General features: G+C 38.9%; 1 protein-coding gene across 5 annotated transcripts in view; it reads right to left on the bottom strand.

Moving 5' to 3' along the window:
* Window positions 1–14696, bottom strand: part of GK (glycerol kinase) — a 75654-nt gene that overhangs the window by 32760 nt on the left and 28198 nt on the right. For 2 of the 5 annotated variants that reach the window (XM_020871025.2, XM_020871028.2), the window contains exons 5-12: window positions 14079–14162; window positions 10295–10371; window positions 7761–7898; window positions 5601–5710; window positions 4865–4931; window positions 3745–3762; window positions 1962–1997; window positions 1519–1586 (exon numbers count right to left, since the gene is read on the bottom strand). In XM_020871025.2, the coding sequence (XP_020726684.1) occupies window positions 1519–1586; window positions 1962–1997; window positions 3745–3762; window positions 4865–4931; window positions 5601–5710; window positions 7761–7898; window positions 10295–10371; window positions 14079–14162 (598 nt within the window). The remainder of the gene's footprint in view (window positions 1–1518; window positions 1587–1961; window positions 1998–3744; window positions 3763–4864; window positions 4932–5600; window positions 5711–7760; window positions 7899–10294; window positions 10372–14078; window positions 14163–14696) is intronic. The other 3 variants (XM_020871026.2, XM_020871027.2, XM_020871029.2) reach the window with 3 other exon arrangements.

Below are 14696 nucleotides of genomic sequence, written 5' to 3'. Positions count from 1 at the left end.
AAAATCAGGCAACTTTACTGGGCACCTCCCATGTGCTCTAGAGTATCAGGTACTTGTCAAAGAGAGATAGCATCTGCTTTACTAGCATAAGGGTGCTAGGCAGAGGCGGAAAGAAGAGGGTGGGGGGATAGCCTACTTTTCTATCTTTTCTATCATTTCTCTGACTCCTGACTTAGCTACCTGGAATCCAGAATTCAAAGAATATGTTTCTAGACCCACAGGATACCATGACCTGTGAAGAATTTTCCTATCTCTCCTCTCAGAAAAACTGTCACCCAAATGTCACACTTTTGCATGAGGATTTCAGACCCTACTAGAGTATAAGAACACTACATCTAAAATATAGAGACATTCCATTACTGACAAAAAAGGAGAACGTAAGCACTGAAGTTAACAATGAGAGAATTAGAAAATGCTCAACAGGACTTCCCTGGCGGTCCAGAGGTTAAGACTCCATACTGTATGGAGGTTAAGACTCCATACTGCAGGGGGTATGGGTTTGACCCCTGGTCCAGGAACTAAGATCCCACATATTGTGGGGTGTGGCCAAAAACAGAATCCTCAAGATAAAAACCATTAAAGGTAGACAGCCAGCTGCCACGGCTATGGAAATCTTTGCCACACAGGGGACAGTAAAGTATAAAGGTCAAGTGCCCTAAGTCCAATCAGCTGGATTTCGATGCAAAGACTGCTTTCCTCACTTATTAGCTTAACTTCTCCGAGTATCTGTTTTTCTCATCCTAAAGTGGGAGTCACCTTATCACTCTTAAATATGGGGCTTGTTATAGACTACATGTGTGACTATTAAGAAGACGAGATGAGAAGAAAAATGCACCAAATCTCTACTTCTGTCATTCCTTCTGCTTTGTGTTGAAGCAGAAACTTGAAATGACAGGGAGAAAGCATAGTGCCAGAGAAATAACTTTGAAAAATCCCACAAGAATATGACTTCAAAATTAGAAAGCCTTGGGCAGGAACAATATGTTGAAAATTAAGAGTTTCATCAAGGCTTTCTTCCCTCTGCTCAGCCTACTTCCAACAACCTCTGCAAAGGGCAAGAATCCTTTATTTTTTATTATTTAAATTTTTTTTAAAATTTGTATTTATTTTGGCTGCCTGCATGGCATGTGGGATTATCACGTTCCCTGACTAGGGATCAAACCCATGCCTCCTACATTGGACATGCAGAGTCTTAACCACTGGACCACCAGGGAAGTCTATCCCAAGGCAGAAATACTTTAAGCCAACATTTAGTTTCTGTATGGAAAAGGTTTTGAATTTTATAAATTAAGGTTTTCACAAGCTTCATCAGTGTGTTTACATATGCTATGGTGTGATTTATGTAAAAGAAATGAACAAATGGCAAAAAGTGCATACATATATAACTGTAATGGCACTCTTGAACTATTAATTTTCAGTCTGGAGAAACTTCAAAAGCTTTTCCTCATTCCTAACATCAAAGGGAAAAACAAACAAACAAGACTCCACTGGTTCGCAGGTCTGTTTCTTAAAACTCACGTGTTTTTGGCTTGTCCATCTTGAAAGCACATTTGTCCCACCAACGCAGCAGACTGGTCTCCCAAACACTGAAACGATATATGACAATAAAGAATACTAAGACAATATTATTCATTTTCTTTTTAGGAGAGCCATAAGATTTATTTTTACTTCTTCATTTATAAAGGAGTGAACTGTCTTATATTCTTTGCATTGCCTACATTTGGCCATTGCCCTATGTGTTAATGCTCCGAACAGGGATGGGAAGGGACAGTTAGAATTAATTTACTCAACAAAATTCTCAATAGCCCCCACTGCATCCCGTCAAGACAAGAATTAGCCAATCCTTCTGCTCTTACTTATTTTTCATAGTTAAAGAAGGAACAGATTGATTAAGGGAAGCCAGAACATGAAAGGGGGTGGGGTAGGGAGGTGGTAGGGCGATGTTTGGTGATAAAACTTACCCCAGATATTGGCACACCTTCCAAGGCCCCAGCTTTCTAATAAAATTTTAAAAAAGGATTATGAATAATCACAAATTTGGCTCTACTAACATAACTGTAATAGAAATGAACAAAAATAGCAACATGCCAGAGCATGTGGGCAGACAAGACAAGGCAAGTGTTTCAACTACATGAGTGGTTCAGAGACAGAGATACTAGAAATAGTCCTTGAAGAGACATGGACACGAAACACTGGACAGGGAGCCAGGAGATGCAGGATCTACTCCTGGTTAGTTAGTTAGTTAGTCACTGAGCAGGCTGCCGAAACTTCTCTATACCTCAATTTATTCATCTACAAAATGGGCCTGAGCTTATATGAATGCCACAGACCATTAGTTCTTTGCTATTATTGCTGTTACTATGAACAGACTAACACATACTTCACAATGAACATAGAGCTATCAAACCAGCACGGAACATGTTTATTTCGGAAGGCTTTATTTTACCAACTGTTCTTCCTACCCAAACTGCTCTTGATAAGTAAGAAACAAGAGAGGGGTTTGGGTATGGGGCATTAGTTGTTCATAGCCAACATCATTCTTCAAGTTTTGATAAGCAAGAGTTAATTTGTGTCATGAATAGTGGTTTTGATTGTGAGCCAGTATGGCCAGCACTCTAAGGAAAAAATGAGATTTAAGTGGCTGACTGTGAACTTAACCAAATTTAATTTTGAAAAAAATACTTACACTAATACAAACCAACACGTATTGATATCAAGGAATTAGGGGAAAGGAATATGATCCCCAAAGTACCTGTGATGTATTGATGTACTTTCATTTAAAAGTTCATTCGGGTTTTTCCATATCATCTTACAGAAAAACCCAAACAAACATTATGATGAACCTGATATTAGGAAGAGGACCAAACCAAATCTTTCACCTGACATTTCCATCTGCCATTTCTCTGGGAGCTTTGGGCTCCCCCTCTGTGATAGTGAGGGGAAGAAGAGAAGCCATCTCACACAGCTATGGTTAGGAAATAAGAGCATGCATGTGGAAACCATTCACAAAATAGAAAATACCCACTAGATAGTGGGGTAACATTTTATTTCTTTTATGCTTTTGGGTTAATCCAAGAACTTTTATTTACTGTATATATTCTTGGACAATCTGAACCTGGCTTATAAGTGAAAGTGAATCAGGAAACCTAGAGACTGGATATGTAAGGTATTCAGATGCTGGAAGAAGTCTTTGCTTACACTATTCAAGTTATTGTCAAACTACCAGCAGAATCTACTATGTGCGGTCAGGCACAGAAAGCGCTCTTTTTTTTTTTACGGGGAGGGGGTCCCTGGAGGATTCCTGGGACTATTCTCTGGTGAAGCATGCAGAAAAAGTGACAGTGCATTTCCAACTAGCTGGTCTCAGAGTTGGGCAAGATGTCATTTAAGAGACGTACAGTACATCTAAAAACTATACCTCATTTCCCTATTATGCTAAAGCCCAAAAGCACATCACAACTGTACTTTGTAATAGGGACCATCAGAATTTCTCATTTCAGAAAACTATCTTAGTCTTTTACTTTGAAACATCACTCCCAGTTTTATGGAGGACTTAAAAAGAAATAAGATTATGTTTTAACAATAACTAAAGCTTCACTAGAGCTTATAATAATTTGGAGGGTCATGGAAGAGTCTACATTAATTTGCTGAGTAAATGGATTTCTGCTTATCTAAAACTAAATGGAAATGCACTGTATCTTTTCCAAATGAATGGGTAGCATCATTGGTGGGCAACCTACTCACCGGGCTATGAGAGATTTTCTATAGTCAGCAAGGGGGAGAGAGGGGGACAGAAGGATAATATTTTAAATGCAAGAGAAAACTAGGCCAGTTAAATGTTTTTTCAACCATCCTCTGAAACTGTTTTTCAAGAACAGTTTTTTTTTCCTCTGACCCAAGTCAGTTTGTAGATAGCTATGAAATTATCAAAGCACTTTTAAACTGTAGATAAGCAATGATTATGCTTCCCTTAAAAAATTCCATGTTGCCTTAAAAGGCTTTATTATAAATGAAACACTTAAGACTTCTTGCTTAAGCTTTAACCAGAACACTTGGGTGTTCTAGTAAGTAGACTAATATTTTTTATGAAATGTCCAAACATTATTTTTTGGTAATTAATCTTAGACTTTTCTTAATTTTTACCATAAATTCTAGATTTTTGAGCTTAAACACCAGTTCAAATTGTCCTAAAGGTTTTCGTTCCTGGTGTGTAATCAGAAATACTCAGCGATGCTACGTGTAATTTGTGCTTAGACTACTTCTGTGGGTTTCAGTGAAAGCAACAGTAAAAATGCCCATGATGAAAACCAGTTTAATTAACAATCACAAATCAGAACAGACTCTTTGCTTTCAGCTTCTCTGCTAAAGTTTTGTTCAGGCTGACAAAGAATCTGAGACGTGGTCTGGCCATTAAAGGAGATTCAATAGGAAAAGGAATGCCACTAAAATGTGAAGAGACCTTCCTATAAATTAAAAGCAGGCAATGCAACTACTAAATAGTTATTTGGATTAAAAGAAGAAACTGGCTCAAATATTCCCTTATCAACTACTGCAGTTAGATTATCTCATCAATACTTTAAAATACTCAAAGAAAAGCCAATAAAGTTCATAGTATATAAAGTTTTATATGTAGTTTTATATAAAGTATACATAAAACATAAACTGGCAAGAAGGACTCAAGAATTTGAAGTTATAAAACTATTTAGATAATACTAAATTCTTATTTTACATACTGCCAACATTCATAAAAAATTCACGGGTCTCAAAATATAAAACGTAACACAACTGACTTTTGAATTCTGAATAGTAAGGTTTTTTTTTAAGATAAAAATTAAATTAAAAAAATTTTTCTTTTTCTTTTTACCATTAGGCCATAGATCTCTGAAGAACTTCGGACATTTGGAAGGATTTTCATTGGAATTCCAAAAAATCTAAAAAAATAGTAAAATAAGATTGGGTATATAATACTATTTTAAGTAAATGTCTAGAAACATTTATACGAATTTAAAGGCATGCAAACAAGAATTAAAAACAGGCACATTTGAGAGCTGAGTTAAATGGGAAGAAATAAATAAGCCAGCAGTAGGCTTAGATATTTAACACTCTAACTTTACATAAAGAAATCAATACAAAAGCAAAAGTACACAAAAAACAAAGTACTTTTATAAAGGAACCTAATTTTCCTTGAAGAATAATCAAGACGATTACTTAATTTGGCCTATTTATTATATATGCAGTAATAGTCTCTTACAGGGAGTCCAGCCTTGTGCTCTGTGGTGATATGCAGTAATAGTCTCTTACAGGGAGTCCAGCCTTGTGCTCTGTGGTGACCCAGAGGGGTGGGATGTGGTGGGGGAGGGAGGCTCAAGAGGGAAGGTGTATATATACATATTCGAGTTGTTGTATGGCAGAAACCAACACAACATTGTAAAGCGATTGTCCTCCACTTAGAAAAAAAAGAGTATACAACATAGACTTGTATATTGTAGTTAAATATCAACAAAGTTTGGTGCTCCACTGACAATCTGAAAATAATTAAGATTTAGGTTATAGACAGGCAACAAATTAGAAAACTATTCTGAGGGCAAAACACAACTCACTCGCAGAGCTCTTTATCCCATTCCAAAGAATGGATGTTGAAAAGCATCGTCCTGCTTGCATTTGTTACATCTGTACAATGGACACCTCCACTGACTCCTCCTGTCAAGCTCTGGACAGAAGAAAAGGACATGTTAAATCTGTACTTATTTGCAATTTAATTTCTACTTTGTCAAGAGCCAGAATCTGTTGTAGACCCCATATAGCAAGAGAATGGAACATTTCAATTACTTCATCTTCTAGTGTTCTTTGGTGTCCAACAGAAATACAATTTAACAGAACCACATTGACCCACACATGTAATTGGATATTTTCTAGTTGCCACATTTAAAAAGCATAAAGAAGCAGGTGAAATGAATAATACTGTAGGTTTTATTTAACTTAACATATTCAAAATATCCTTTCAACATATGAAATTATTACTAAGACATTTTACCTTCTTTTTTTGTATTAACTCTTTGAAATACAGTGTATATTTTACACTCATGCACACCTCAATTCAGACCTGCCGCATTTCAAGTTCTCCATGGCCACATGTGGTCAAGTGGCCATCATAGCAGACAGCAGTTCTAGTTGATGGTTAATGAAAAAAAAAATCAGTTTTGCTTTCATCCTCTTATCTTTGGAAGATGCAGAGTCTTATTAAATTTGATGTGCCTGCCTCTTGGGATGTTACTGACCTGTGTTGCTCCTGTTGTTCTCGTTGTATGTGTGCATGTGTGTGCATGCGTGTGTGCCTGTTTTGAAGTAACAATTCTCACTGGGCTGAACCTCACTGACCCAAACACATACCCTGAAAGCAGAGCTTTAAACTCTCTAATGTTAATACCTTTGGACCTGAACTACACGGACTGCTGCTTTCTTTTATGCAGAAGCAGTGAGAAGTAAGAAAGGAACAGAAGTGCCGAAATGGCATCATGTGGGAACAGGGGAGGAGGGGGACAGCTCAATGTGCTCCCCCGAGTGTCCTGCAGCTCACAGTTCAACATACTGCCCTACTCTGGCTCCAGGCAATGGTGAGAACTATTGTCCGAATTATTTCAACTGTGACTAAAACATATGAAAACTGCTGGCCATGAACACAAAGCATAGCGTGCCCTGGCCAAGACAGGGAGGGCTGGGGAAGGCGCCACTTCCTGATAGAGGGTTTTGTCTGATCTGCTCTGTGGATCTGGCAAGTGACAAGAGGGGCAATCTTCCTTTAACGTTCCCCTGAACGTTGAAAAAAAAAAATAATCCCACAGTTACAGAAGTGTTTGCAAATGAAATTATATGTCTGAGATTTGCTTTAAAATTATCCATGGGGAGAAGGAGTGAGTATAGTGGGAACAAGTTTGGCCATAGCCAGTGACTGTAGCTGATTAATTATTCTAGAGGTTCATGACACTATTCCCTCCACATTTGGGGTGTATTTGAAAATGCCCTTGAAAATAACTAAGAATAAGAGAGGCAGGGAGAAAGTAGAGGGAGGGAAGAGAAGATATGTATGTATCCGGGAAATGTTTGTTTCTACTCATTTATGTTCAGTTTAGGCAAGAAGATTATACATCAGAAATTTCCACTATGATTTTTCATATTGTGGCCTAATTAAGTAATAGAAAGCAAATGCTAAAAAGTAGTCCCAGGTGTATTACCAAGTTAAATAGTAGAAAATAGAAGAGATAATTTCTTCTAAGAAATGGCTAGTGGAAAAGAAGTACAGTTAACCCTTGTGCAACACAGGTTCAAACTGTGCTGGCATGCTTACACGTAGATTTTTTAAATAAAAACTATAGTAATACACAATCCGTAGATACAGACTGCTAACTATCTCCGGTGGGTCCTAGAACCAGTCCCCTGCACGTACCAAGGGAGTGAATGATAGGCAAGGGATACAGGCGACAGAAATTTACTACTTGATAACTACCTAAATTAGTTATGCTAAAGGTAACAGACATGAGATATGGTTTTGGCAATCATCCTTCATTTTTACTGAAATAAGGCAAGAAAAAAATCAAGAGGAAGTAGCCAAAAATGCCTCTCAAATGGCAGCTGAAATTTTCTGCTGTTTCTTGAGTGGCTTTTCTTAATAATGCTGCCAACTAAAAAGTTTGAAACTCTCCATAGAAAAAAGATAAGCAATTTAAAAATGTTTTCCATACATACATGATTTTTAAACATACCCAAATAAGCCATGAATCAATGGTCCCAAAAAGAGCTCTATCTTCTTCAACGGCCTTTTGAACTTTTCTCACATTGTCAAGGAGCCAACGAAGCTTCACCGCACTGAAATAAGTGCTAAGCGGAAGGCCTGTCTTGGACTAAATACAGTTATGACATTCAGCCAGGAAGTGAAATTCATAACAGCTTAAAATGAAACACCAAATCAAAAAGGTCAACAAATTACAAAATATGCAATGACCCTAAAGGCAATCTCAAAGTATTATGGATAAAAAAACACTTTTCCTATCTCGTGGCACAGGAAAGCATGTATGTGAACAAAGATCAGAGTGATATGTTCGCAGTTCAAAGAGCATCCATGTAGCAAGATAAAGAGAAAATTAAATGACACATGCCCTGAAACCTAGATAGCTCAGCCACAGATGTTAACTTTTGTGATAAGTTAGTATTACACACAGAACCTAGTCCAAAACCCTGCCTTTTATTTTATATTCACTGAAATTAATATTTAAAACTATTGAAAATCAGAGAATGCAAGTTTATCAATTCATAAACTAATGACCACAATCAGAAAATTGTTTTAAGATAGATAAGACTTAACAAAAACAATATATTTGTGTGCTAAAAATATAATAAATACATAGTCAAACACACATACATATTCAAATAACATAAAATTGGTGGACAATAGAGCTCAAAGACACGCCAGATGAAAGCAACCCAAAGTTGTTCTATTTAAGAAAGTAGTTGCCAGTTGAAATACAATATTGTACACATGAAACTTATATGATTTTACAAACCAATGTTACTTCAATTAAATAGTGTATGTGTATATATATATATATGATTGAGTTTGCATAAATTCCACAAATACATTCAACAAAGGGAGGGTTAACTGAATAAAGGATAGAAGGTAAAAATGAAACAAAGGTTTCCTTGAGAATGGATCCAGTCCAACTCATTTTAGTTAGCATATCAAACACTATATTTAGAAGGGCTGGTGAAAGTGATTTAAAAAATATATCAAAATAATGCAACTATCTTTTCCTTCTTGATCCCCATTCTCATTTAGCACCTCACTTAACTGCAGGAAGTGATCCCTTTTCCTTCTCACCTCCCATGGATATGAGTACTAAAAAGTCTCTAACTATTTAACTCTGTAATGCAACCTTGTAAGTTAAGAATCTTAACTCACAGTTTACTGTGAAAAGATCCATGCTCAAAAATTATAATAGAAATAACATATGGACTTATAAATAATAGAAATAACATATGCTTCATTTGAGGGACCAAGGGTCATCCCACAAACCAAAGAGTAAGGTAGCATATAAGTATCTTATTTTTATGATTTAAGTAGAAAGTGTAAAAGTTGCCTAAAATGGCTTTGGAGAGAAAAACATGCATCCCATAAAGCAAAGCATGGCTGGAGGTAGGCGTGAGGTTTGGGGCAGGTTGATCAACAATAGGAAATGGGTGATGGTACATTCAGGACAAGATCGAAGTTATATGGGTGGGTAAGGGTAAAGGATGGTTTATTAGATTGATGCAATTAATGGGATTTGAGCACTAGTTGTGGCTCAGCTGGTAAAAAATCCACCTGCAATGCAGGAGACCTGGGTTCATTCCCTAGGTTGGGAAGATCTCAACCAAGAATGGAAAGGCTATCCACTCCATTATTCTGGCCTGCAGAACTCCACGGACTGTATAATCCATGGGGTCGCAAAGAGTCAGACACGACTGACTTTCACTTTCACACTTTCACTTTCAGAACCAACAACCACAAGAAACTACCATTTAAGAGTCCCACTGACAAGTATAATGGAAATAAACCAAAAGCCCCAAACAAAAAAACAAACCAAAAATCAAAGAAACAAAAAACTCTGGAATTTCCTTTTGGATACTAGAAGAACTTGACCTTGCTAACAAAAGTACCTCACCTGTTTTAAAATTTTTCTCCCCATTTGTCTGAAGAGAGATCTATTTAAGGACCGAAAACTAGGCAATTTTTTGGCATCTTCATATGAAGAAAAGTGGAAGAGGAATTCACGTAAAGGCTGGAGTGTCTTTTACTTTCTCTCCCTGAGTCCAGATGTCTAAAACCTCAAAAGCACCCAGAACTTTCTTTAATGGATGGTGAAAAAGCAAGAGAGAAGGATTTGGAAAGCATGGTGGAATTATAGAAACACTCCCTAAGGAGTACGGTTTAAGCCACTGGGACAGTTTATCATCCCCTCCAGTGCCTGGAGAATCCCAGGGACAGCGGAGCCTGGTGGGCTGCCATCTACGGGGTTGCACAGAGTTGAACATGACTGAAGTGACTTAGCAGCAGCAGCAGCCAGACTATTAATCTTGGAACATTATTTCTCCAATTCACCACAGGGCAAGAGAGACAGGAAGGTAATTATCTGTAGAGAAATATTCTATAAATTGTACCAAATAACTATTGTGCAATAAGACAGAAAGCCTGGTAAAATATCCAAGTTTTTTTTCTGTTAAATGAGCATTTTAATAGCATATTTTTTAAGAGATCTCTTACCTTGACAAAGTTATTATTTCCTGGAATTCTTTTACTAAGACTCTCAACGGTAGACTGGGTTCTTAGGTCAAGCCACACTATAGATCAAAACACAACAATAAATATGAAAAACTTGATTTAAAAAAAAATCAAACCTTAATGAAATCACTGTCAAGGATAGGAGACCGATTAGTTTCTATAAGCAATTAAAATGCTGTAGCTTTCCAAAGACAGAAATTAGAAAATTAGAAGTGAATGGGCATATTGTTAGAAGAGAGGATAAATTTATGAGGGAGAATTTAAAGCTTTTAGGCAAAATTATAGACCAAGTTAGGAGAACAATACATACCTTAGGGTGCTGATTTGGTATCCTTATTACAGAAAAAGATGAAAAAACTGTTTTGGATATGGACTTTCTATGCATACATTGAGTGCAGAAAAAATCTAAATGCAAGGCAGGCTAGTTACCAGGGCAAAATGCACAGCTCAGGATCACTGTACTAGGTATAAAAGGCTGTACCTTGGAAAAACTGGGTAGCAATTTGTGACAAAGTAGAGAACCTGACACTATTATAGAGGAAAAAAAATTAGATTCATTTTCTTATGCACAGAATGCTTATTTATATTAAACTCTTTCAAAGTAGACTACAATCAGGAATCATTACATGAATCATTTAAAGGTCACCATTCTTTCTCCTTGCTAGATTATAAAATAAACTCTTCATTTTAACAGATCAACCTTGTTTTTACTGAGTAACTATCACCCACTTTCTGATCTCCCTAGTAGGAAGTTGTGTTCTGCTTTATGACAGAAGGCTTGAGAAAGAGAACGCATTAAAGGGTATACAAAGCAATTGTGAAATATGAACAATAGTATCAGCTGAGCTTTATTTGTCACATTTCAGTTCTGAACCAAGCTTTTGTAACTTTGAATCTGTGAGTGCTCACTCGATATTTTTAGGCACTGACTATGCTCAGACGCCTCCTGAAAACAGTCTATTTAAAGGGCACGAGGAAGATCACGCATGCTTGTCTGCTACCCATGTGAGTGCTGGCAGTTACTGTCTAGTTTGGTTCACCTTTAACTATACTACGCCTTTCTCTTCATTTAAAAATCAGTTACTTCCTGTTGTGGATTTTAATCAATTCTTTTTAATTACTTAAAGCATTATTTCCCTTGAGGGCAGTCTGTGCTTGATTTTGATGGTGGCTACTTTGCAGGAGAATCGAATCAGGGACTTTGGGATACTATACTGCTGTGGTGCCCAACTTGTTGGCACCAAGGACTGGTTTCGTGGAAGACAATTTGTTCCAGGACCAGGGCAGGGGAGAGAGGTGATGATTCAAGTGCAGTAGGGTTCGAGCTCCTACGAGAATCGAATGCTGTTGTTGATCTGATGGAGGTGGTAATGTGAGGGATGGAGAGCGGCTGTGAATACAGGTGAAGCTTTGCATGCTTGCTTGCCCTCCATTCACCTCCTGCTGTGTGGCCCAGTTCCTAACTGGTCACAGACCAGTACTGGTCCATGGCCTGGGGGTTGGGTACCCCTGCTATACTGGTTTCCAAAGTAGAAAACAAGGCTCTTCATCACCAAGGAAACAGGAGTCAAAGAGGAAGCCCATGGAAATACATGGCCAAACAATGACCCCTGCTCTTTGCTGCCAGGCATCCATTCCTCCTGCTGCTGGGAGCTGTAGCTCTAATTCTCTTTAGGAAACCACCCCTCCTTCAACCTCAGCCTGAGATTCCACCCTATCCTCGGCTCTAGGATCTTGTCCCCAATGATGGGTTCAGGTGTAGTCAGATTAGCCTGCCTGAGATTTTTGTGCTTAGTCCACAAGAGTCCCTGTTCTCAGCTCAGCTTGGGAGTGTGCAGCTGGGACCTGCTGCACCCTGGAAGAGAGCTGAATTGGCCACATCTGGAGTCAACCTCAAAGAGACAGACTGGTCGGGGACCCAGGTGATAGTCTGACTCAGGAATCAAACAGCACCTGAACAAAACTACTCATAGGATTTCTGTTTTTTTCCCCTTATAACTTCATTTTAGTTGGGGCTGACTTTTCTATGACTTGCCCTGGGATGGATATAAGCCATCAGTAGCAGCATGATGGAGTCTCCAAGGTCTCCTGTGTCCAGGGAACATGGCAATCTATCCACTTTATCCAAAGAGGCAGTGGTGTGTGACTGTGACCCAAGTGGACCTTCCTCATAGGCAAGCAACCCTAGCAGGTGTTAATGGCTGGACCAGAGTAGTTGGGCAAAGTAGAGGCATTCTAGAGAAAAGTTTTAAATCTGTGACAGGTAGAATTCACAAGCACATCTCAGTCCTCCATGTTTCAAACTACAATGGGCTAGGGGTTTAAAAATCAATGTAACTTTGATTACCTATGCAAAAAAAAAATGAAATAAGATGCGTTAGGATGGAAAATGTCAACATTCACTGAACTCAGCAGGATAAATATTGACTTATGAAACTTTGTTTTAGTTATGCTGGTTTGCTGAATCATGAGTTTTTATCAAGGGACACTGCTCTAGGCTTTAGGCTTTTTTTTGCTTACTGATTCAAAGCCTTCCAGATCAGCATTTTTTTCCTATATTTTAATGGACATAAAAATTACTAGGGAGTTTAAAGATAAATCCCACTGACAGAAATTCTAGGACAATAAGTCTAGGGAGGGGGCCCAGAAATTACACCTTTTAAATAGATGCCCTCTCTTTAAGAAACACTGCGAGACTCAACAGCAGTGGTTCTGATCCAGAAAGCACACCTGAACTACCTGGAAAATTTTGAAATCACACATCCTGGTCCCTACATCAGAGGATTCTTATTTTATTTTTTCTTCTGTGGCCATGCTGCATGGCATGTGGGATCTCAGTTCCCCAAGCAGGGAAATGAACCCGCGCCCCCTGCAGTGGAAGCGTGGAGGCTTAACCACCAGGGAAGTCCCTGCATTGTAGGAACCTGGTTGCGAGTCCAGGCAAGGAGGGCCTGAGTCCTCCCACCTGTGTTATTCAGTGTTCTGCTCAAGCTTGAGAACCTCCTTTTTAGGGCAAGTTCTTTAGGACACTGAATTTGTCTCAGTTGTTAATTTCAAAACAAAACTAGACACATACTGATGATCAAGTGGCTCTACTGCTCTTGGGCAAGGACCACTTAAGTTAACCGGCACTATGCTCCTCACTTGAAAGCTTTGAAGTGCCCACAGTACTGGTATCTGGTATCCACAGAATGAAACCCTCACCGAAGAGACTCAAAACACTGGAGGTGAAATCTACATTTTAGGCTTTGCCGCCAACAAGCTATGTGACTCAAGCAAGCCTCGTTTCCCTTTAGGACCTGGGTTTCCAGCATATAAAATAAGGCAGTTTAGACTAGATGGTCTCAGAAGTCCCTCTCCTTCCATTATCCCATGATCACGGAAGGCTGGCAGAATTTTTGTTTTTATAACTCGAGTTTAAAGCGATTAGAATACATGGAATGAATTAGTAAAACTGCCAAAGAGGAAAATGTCAGTGGTCGGTACACTACCAAGCAATACACAAATGTTTGAAATTAATTGAATTAAGAACAAAGGAAAATTAGAAAACTCATTAAAGGAGCTAAGATGGCAGAATTACATGAGCAGAATAAGAGACCAAAAGCCAAAGAGAAGATCCCGAGCAGGAGGACTAAGCCCCATGTGGAGGTAATTTCTGAGAACAATCAGAAGAGGTGCTAGATCCAGAACCAACAGCAGCAGTCAATTTTCCCCAACACATCTGAGTTGGAAGCTGGGGCGCGGGCAAGAGACAGAGCACCAATACCTGAGGAAGCGCCAGCAGCTGGAACTGAAGAGCCAGAGGGAACAACGGCAGCTGGATCTGAAGGACCGGGAGAAACTGGAGCAGCTGGAGCATTAGGAGAAATAATGGCAATTCATGCTAGAGATGGCCAGGTTCAAGGTTCGCGTTCTCTTCCTGACCATTTAGAACATGGTGGCTCATATGGGCAGGTTCATCAGAATGAACAGTTTTCTACCCATTTGAGTGTAGAAAAAGATAAGGAAGAGACGTGCAGCAGAAGGGGAACAGAGGCTGTCCAGTCAGTCTCTGGTTCAATAGCATTTCCGGCTGGACAAAGATCAGGTCAATTCCTGCTTCTTGTTCAGATGACTCTTCCCTACCTGGCCACAGAGTCTGTGTCCTGGTTAGGAAAGTGGCTCAGTTGGTTATTGACTGCTGACCCGATCGCAGAACTGAAATGCTGTGTGATGCAGTGAGTGAGTGCATCACTAGGGGATGTATGAATAGAATGTTAAGGGAACTGCTAGTCTCTGCTGAAGGGGGCAGGGCACCCATAGGAAGACAAGTGGATTTGGGAAGGCAGTGCTCCAGGAAAGCACTCCCCTGGAAGGGTGGCAGGAGGTGAAGTCCACAGAAAGC

This window comes from Odocoileus virginianus, chromosome X, assembly GCF_023699985.2.
Source record: "Odocoileus virginianus isolate 20LAN1187 ecotype Illinois chromosome X, Ovbor_1.2, whole genome shotgun sequence".
NCBI lineage: Eukaryota > Metazoa > Chordata > Mammalia > Artiodactyla > Cervidae > Odocoileus > Odocoileus virginianus.
Note: the sequence above shows the minus strand (reverse complement) of the source record. Positions and strands in the feature narration are given on the sequence as shown.